This window comes from Chlorocebus sabaeus, chromosome 1, assembly GCF_047675955.1.
Source record: "Chlorocebus sabaeus isolate Y175 chromosome 1, mChlSab1.0.hap1, whole genome shotgun sequence".
In the NCBI taxonomy this organism is placed as follows: Eukaryota; Metazoa; Chordata; class Mammalia; order Primates; family Cercopithecidae; genus Chlorocebus; species Chlorocebus sabaeus.
The window spans coordinates 46,577,967-46,585,360 of NC_132904.1; the positions used below are offsets into that span (position 1 = coordinate 46,577,967).

The 7,394-nt window shown below is 41.7% G+C and overlaps 1 protein-coding gene across 2 annotated transcripts; it reads left to right on the top strand.

Moving 5' to 3' along the window:
* Positions 1-821: 821 nt before the first annotated feature.
* SAA4 (serum amyloid A4, constitutive) lies at positions 822-6,935 on the top strand. Of its 2 annotated transcripts, XM_008004975.3 has the most exons (4): positions 822-1,499; positions 2,403-2,497; positions 5,692-5,830; positions 6,556-6,935. In XM_008004975.3, the coding sequence occupies exons 2-4, from the start codon at positions 2,407-2,409 to the stop codon at positions 6,716-6,718; spliced, it is 393 nt and encodes a 130-aa protein (XP_008003166.2). In that variant the 5' UTR covers positions 822-1,499; positions 2,403-2,406; the 3' UTR covers positions 6,719-6,935. The 2 variants fall into 2 exon arrangements, with proteins under 2 accessions (XP_008003166.2, XP_072873956.1); XM_073017855.1 differs by lacking the exon at positions 822-1,499 and having other exon boundaries at positions 1,946-2,497; positions 6,556-6,833.
* Positions 6,936-7,394: the final 459 nt, after the last annotated feature.

Genomic DNA, 7,394 nt, shown 5'->3' on the forward strand with positions numbered 1-7,394 from the left:
TCTCATTTATCTGTGGGATCTAAAAATCAAAACAATTGAATTCATGGAGATGGAGAATAGAAGGATGGTTACCAGAGGCTGGGAAGGGTAGTGGGGAAGGGGAAGTGAGGGGAGGTGAGGATGGTTAATGGGTACAAAAAAATACTTAGTATGAATAAGACCTAGTATTTGATAGCACAACAGGGGGACTATAGTCAGTAATTTAGTTGTCCATTGTAAAATAACCAAAGGAGTATAACTGGATTGTTTGTAACATAAAGGATAAATGCTTGAGGGGATGGATACCCAATTTTCCATGATGTGTAATCCCAGCACTTTGGGAGGCTGAGGTGGGCAGATCATTTGAGGTAAGTGGGTTGAGACTAGCCTGGCCAACATGGCGAAACCCCGTCTCTATTTAAAATAGAAAAATTAGCTGGGTGTGGTGGCGTGTGCCTATAATCCTAGCTACTCAGGAGGCTGAGGCAGGGGAAATCGCTTGAATCCCGGAGGTGGAGGTTGCAGTGAGCTGAGACCACACCACTGCACTCCAGCCGGGAGACAGAGTGAGACTCTGTCTCAAACAAACAAACAAATAATTTATAAAATCTGATACTTTTTCACCATGGAGTTTCTTATGTAGGAATTTATCTTAGAGATATATTTGTACATGTGCAAGAGACATATGTCCAAGGTTAATAAATTCATCATTATTTGCAATATCAAAAGGTTAATAGCTGTCAAACAGCCATTTATATTGTATAAATTATGGTCCATCCATACAATGGAACACTGTGTAGCTGTAAAAAAAAAAAAAAAAGCAAGCCTTATATGGAAAGACTTCCAATAAATACTAAGCTTAAACGAAAGTACAGAATAATACATATTTGTATGAAAAAAGAGATTTTATGCCTCGAAGACCTTCACCCTTGATCTTCTGGTGTTATTCATGTCCTTGTATTCTCCCAGAATCATTACCTCCTCCCACTGGTACAGTCAAGTCTTGCTTGTTCTGTCCTTACATTCTTTAGAGAGAAGTCACAAGAGACAAGCAAACATCTTTGCTAATAATGTTGATCACTTCCTACAACGTAATATCCATGTGCAATTTTTTGGGAAGACCTCCTACCAAACAGGTAAGAATGGAAAGACACAAAGAGAAGAAAGTGGAGAAAGACCTCTGTCTTCCCACACTGGATTTTGCGAATACAACTCTTCTGTGATACAGGAAACTAAAAAGAGGGAAAAGTGGCAATTAAGAAACACTGCCAGAAAATAAATACCTTGATGACCCAATTTGGAAAACTGCTTCTGGATAAGGAAACACTATTACCCAATATGCTAATTTTTAAAATACCCAAAGAATTGAGCAAAAAGGACTTTGGCAAGGCGGGTTGTTGGATTTTAAACTGTTCTCCCATTAATGCCAAAGCCAGCAGAGATACCAACTATAGCTCCATGGCCAGAAGGTACCAGCAGCTTTGCTTTTACTGAAATTTCAACTGGAGAAAGGTCCACAGGTGAGATTTCTTCCAAGGAGTAATTTCTCTTATTTGACTCTTTTGAGATCTTTTTCTCACATAATTGGCAAATTTCAATTGGAAAGAAACTGTGTTTTGTACTTCATTATAAGGTCAGTGCTGAGGAGAGTAGGAACTCAGGAAATGCTTCTTGATTGACTTTAGTCTGCTTTATCGGGTGACAAATTGACCACAGACCAAATAACACGTTGGAATTCTCTTATTCTTTCTAGGGATCTGGGCTGAGAATTAAGGGTTTATACTTCTTCTTAAAACCCATTTCAATCTTTCATGCAGTTGTGATTCTAATACAAACAAATGGAAACAGGGAATTAGTCTTTCAAATTCAGTCCTTTGGCTGGCGCAGTGGCTCATGCCTGTAATCCTTTGGGAGGCTGAGGTGGGAAGATTGTTTGAGGCCAGGAGTTCAAGACTAGCCTGGGCCAAACATAGTGAGACCTTGTCTCTACCAAAAAAAAAAAAAAAAAAATTAGCTGAGTGTGATGGTGCACGTTTGTAGTCCTTGCTACTCAGGAGGCTGAGGTGGGAGGATCACTTGAGCCCAGAAGGTCGGGGCTGCAGTGAGGCTTAATCGTATCAGTGCACTTTAGCCTGGGCAACAGAAAAAAAAAAAAAAAGAAAGAAAGGGAAGAAAGAAAGAAAGAAAGAAAGAAAGAAAGAAAGAAAGAAAGAAAGAAAGAAAGAAAGAAAGAAAGGAAGGAAGGAAGGAAGGAAGGAAGGAAGGAAGGAAGGAAGGAAGGAAGGAAGGAAGGAAGGAGAAAGAAAGAAAGAGAAAGAAAAAGTAAGAAAGAAAGAAAAAAAGGAAAGAAAGAAGTTCAGCTCTCAAAACATAGATCTGTATTTTATTTACGATTCTCTGCCCCTCTCTTTCTTTCTCTTCAGCACAATGAAGCTTTTCACAGGCATTGTTTTCTGCTCCTTGGTCATGGGAGTCACCAGTGAAAACTGGTTTTCGTTTTTCAAGGAGGCTGTCCAAGGTAAGAACTCTGGAGGATGGAGGGCACATACCCAGCATTCATTCTGAGCAGGGGCCACATACTCACTGGATATGAGTGCTCCTTAGAGAAGCCACACAGAGGTCAGAGCAGGAGTGTGGGTTTCTGTATCTCTTTCTTCTTCTAGGCTGGTCTGATTTATCACCCTCCCTTGGGGTTTCCAGACGAGAGGTTAAAGGTGCTTTGGGCCTAGCTTGTACTGTTGGTGTAGAGTGCAGAAGGATAAAGACTTCCAGGGGGTGATCTCCCACTGTGGAAATTTATAGATGGCAGATTTCTCAGGGCATGATGTTTATTTAGCTCATCCACCTCTGGGAATATACTGAGTTCACAATTATACTCCAGGACTGAGACATGCCTAGGAGAGAGTGGAATAATAGTGCTTGCACAGAGAAATCCCGTCCTGTTCCCAAGTAAATAGCCAATGCTTGGGATGCAGAGCTTATGAAAATTAAGCCCTAACTTATAAATAAATAAAAAGAGCAAATTTTTACTGATTAGCCACAGGAGGGCTGAGATACGGCTGGGAAACTGACTTCTGCCATTCTGGAGGGGAAATGAATCTTACTGACTAGCTGTTAAAATGGGAAAACTTTGTTGTCAGGTTTTGCAACACTGTGAACTTCATGTGTTGTTATTAATTTTGTAGTTGAATTTTTTGTAATTTTTCAATTGAAATTTTACAAATTTTCATTTTTTCTGCATTTTGTGCTTTTAAAAATGATATTCTCTAAATAGTTTTTAAAAAGTTTTAGTAGCATGTGCTAAGTTTTTCTGCACATAGTATAAAATATCTTTTTCCTTCAGTCATTGTGTTTCAGAATTTGTTGTATGGTTCACCAGCATTTAAATCGGCTGGGTGTGTTTGTTTAAAAAGTGCATTCCTGAGCCTCTTCTCATAGTTACTGAGTCAGAATCTTAGAATTGAATTGGGACTAGGAATAGCATTTGAAAAACTCCCCAGGTTACTTTCAGCACAATACCAATGAGAACAACTGTCTTGGGTTTTTCTGCCACCCAGTGACAGAATCTGTCAGGTGCTTGGAGAAAACTCTTGCTAGTCAATCTGGAAAACATAGAATGAACATAAAGCATGCATCAGAGAAAGGACAGTCATTATGCCATGCCAGAGATAAACTATTTGACAAAATTACAGACACAAAATAATACATGAAGTTAGTGAGAAATATCCCTTAGAACACAGTACATAAGTAACAATTAAAACTATTTATCACAGCTTTTCTTTTTTCCAAGTGAGTTAGTTTAAAGAACTTGGTAACACGTAAACCACAGCAGAACTCAAAAATATTTATTGATTGAACAACACAGGCACTGATAGACACTTTCTATAGCTCTTCCTGGCTTAGACCTGTTTCAAACATCTATTTTTCCACTAATCTTTTAAAAAACTTTAAAATGATATATAACTTACATATAGTACACTGTATAGCTTGATGAGCTTTTTACACATACAAACATCCATATTACACCATCAGATCAAGATGTCAAACATTTCATGCACCTTGGAAGGGTCTCTCATGCCCTCTTCGAGTTAACAACCCTCACGAAAGCTAACTCCTATTCTTACCTCTATCATTATTGATTAGTGTCCCTGTCTTTGATCTTTGAATAAAAGAAATTGTACAGAATATGTCTTTTGTATCTGGCTTTGTTTAACTCAACATTATGACATATTAATGTACATGGCAACATTTGTTATGTGTATTAATGTTTTGTTCTTTTTCATTGCTGCGTAGTATTCCATTGTATACTGATATCACCGTTTATTTATCTATCCTATGTTATTGGATAATTAGGCTTTTTTAAGTTTTGGGCTATTATGGATAAACCTGCAGTAAACATTGGTGTACGTGTACTTTGGTTTACATAAGCCCTCATTTCTGTTGTAGGTATACACTTAGGAATGGAAGTGTAGAGTCATAAGGTAGAGTCATGTCAATTTAACTTTTGTAGATACCAGCAGTTTCCCAAAATTGTACCAATTTACACTTCCACGAACAATTATGAGAGCTGGGCATGATGGCTCACACTCGTAATCCCAGCACTTTGGGAGGCTAAGGCAGGAGGATCACTTGAGGCCAGGAGTTTGAGACCAGCCTCAGCAACAAAATGAGACCGCATCTCTACCAAAAAAAAAAAAAAAATTAGCTGGGTGTGTTATCAGGTGCCTGTAGTCCCAGCTGATGGGGGGATCACTTGAGCCCAGGAGGTCAAGCCTGCAGAAAGCCTTGATCACACCACTGCACTCCAGCCTGGGTCACGAAGGGAGATCCTGACTGAACAAAACAAAAACAAAATCCAAAACAATTATGAGAGTTCCAGTTGTTCCACATTTTTGCCCACAGTGTATATTGTCAGTTTAAAAAATTTTTGTCATTCTGTTGGGTGTATAGTGGTATCTTATTGTCACCACTGCCCTTCACTAATAGGAACAGGAATCCAACTTGCATCAAGTATTCCAATATGCTAGGCATTTTGTGTATGTTACCTCATTTTATCTTCTCATTTAGTCCACCAGGGAGGTAGGTATGAATCCCCCCAATTGAAGAATGTGGAAATTGAAACTTAATTGTTGGGGCAGAGAGTTAAACATTAACATTCATACCGTTCATGATAAATCTGATTATCCAGGTCCTATGAAGCTCTCTCAGGTCATTCCACCTCATCACGTACTGCCCATTCCCTCGGCTTTCCTGTGCCATTTATGCCCATAACAGTCAGATTTATTCAAGTCCTAGTTGTCCTCAGTCAGCTGGTAAGGATGTATTTTTCTTATGGGCTATGGTAGATGTGCAGCCCCCTCCATGTCCCTTGTAATGTCCCTGGATCTTATATCTGTAGTACTATTCTCCATTGTGACATTCCTCACATGAACGTTCCCTCTTTGTACACAGCACACACAGACCCACGTAAGATGTAACCTAGGGCATGACAGCTGCCAACCAATTCAATTCAATGTAATGCATGGAAAAGCACCTTCCTTACAGTTACTCAGGAAAGCTGTTCACAGGAAGTAATGTTTATCTGTATGTATGATTTCAAAGGATTATTTTGTCAAGGGTCAAAATCTGGAAATCAGTGGAAAATGATCATTTCTACATTTCTCCAGTATGGCACTAGGTTCATTTTTGTCATTTTTTTTTTTTTCTTTCCAGGGGCTGGGGACTTGGGCAGAGCCTATTGGAATGTGTTGACATCCAGTCACCAGAATTCAAACAGATATTTCTATGCTCAGGGAAACTATGATGCTGCCAAAAGAGGACCTGGGGGTGTCTGGGCTGCTAAACTGATCAGGTAACACAGATTCCTGGGGACTCCAGTGACAGGCCAGCAGTGCCTATCTGTCTTGAGAATCAGGAGAACCTGTGGCTCTCCTGGGGTCTGGGTGGCTGGTAGAGCCAGAGCAAGGCTGGTGAGGATGTGTCTCCTTTCACCCACAAAGGGAAAGTAAGAACCGAGGAGAGGTCTGGAAAGCACACTGTTGCAGGGGCCGGGTTCAGGGGCTCACACCTGTAGTTCCAAGTCTTTGGGAGGAAGGTGGGAGGATATCTTGGGCCCAGGGATTTAAGAGCAGCCTGGGTAACATAGCAAGACCCTTATCTCTACAGAAAATAAAAGAAATTAGCCAGGCATGGTGGCATGCACCTGTAGTCCCAGCTACTCAGGAGGCTGAAGTGGGAGATCCCTTGAACCCAGGAGGTCGAGGCTGCAGTGACCCATGATCGAGCCACTGCACTCCAGCCTGGGCAACAGAATGAGACCCTGTCTCCAATAATAATAATAATAATAATAATAATAATAATAATAATAAAGGGAAAGCACTCTGTTGCACAGTACAGAAAGTACCAGCGGACTTAGGACTTTGCCCAAGAAGATTGATAGCCTTCTTCCCCTTTCCATGAGTTTTCCAGCCTCCTCTCAGTCGTTCCTTGGGTGGGAGAAGAGGAGGGAGTTAGCAGGTGGAGCTGTCTCAGGTGAGTCAAGAGATTAATCTCCTGTCTCCTTTCTTTGGGTTGCAGCAGTACCAGGGTCTATCTTCAGGGACTTTTAGACTATTATTTATTTGGAAACAGCAGCACTGTATTGGAGGACTCGAAGTCCAATGAGAAAGCTGAGGAATGGGGCCGGAGTGGCAAAGACCCTGATCGCTTCAGACCTGACGGCATGCCTAAGAACGACTGAGCTTCCTCCTCCTCTGCTCTCTGGCGACTGGGCTGTGAGCCACACACTTCTCCCCCCAGACAGGGACACAGGTTCACTGAGCTTTGTGTCCCCAGGAACTGGTATAGGGCACCTAGAGGTGTTCAATAAATGTTTGTCAAATTGAATTTGTTGATGGAAACTGGGAACATTGAGGCAGACTTCGTGGGAAGAATGGTCATCTGAGGCCATATGGAAGATAAACAGCACCATGGTAGATGAGCCTGTGACTGGGGGGCCCAAGGACTCCCAGCTGGCCTGTAACTATGCAGGCTCCTCACATGACCCAAGCCAAGCTTCTCTGGTCATTTTCGGCCCCAGCTTCCCCTCCTGAGTAAGCCTAAGCAGGTAAAGCACTGACCATCATCCTGAGCTTCTGAGTGGCTGGAGTTATGGCTCTGGCACAGCCCTGGGCAGCCTTCTATCAGTCTCCTTTGTAACTCAGATGGGACTTCTACCCCCAAATCCCCACTTCTTCTTCGGGGCCTCACAGGTTATTTTGTTGCAGTTCCCAGTCGTCTCTGTATACAGACTTTATACTGCCCAATTCATTGCATCCTGTCCACTCTCTGCCTCTAGGCCTTGTTCCCCAGACACCTCTTTCCATATCAAGAAGGTACATTGTGGGCTGAGTGCGGTGGTTCACGCCTGTAATCCC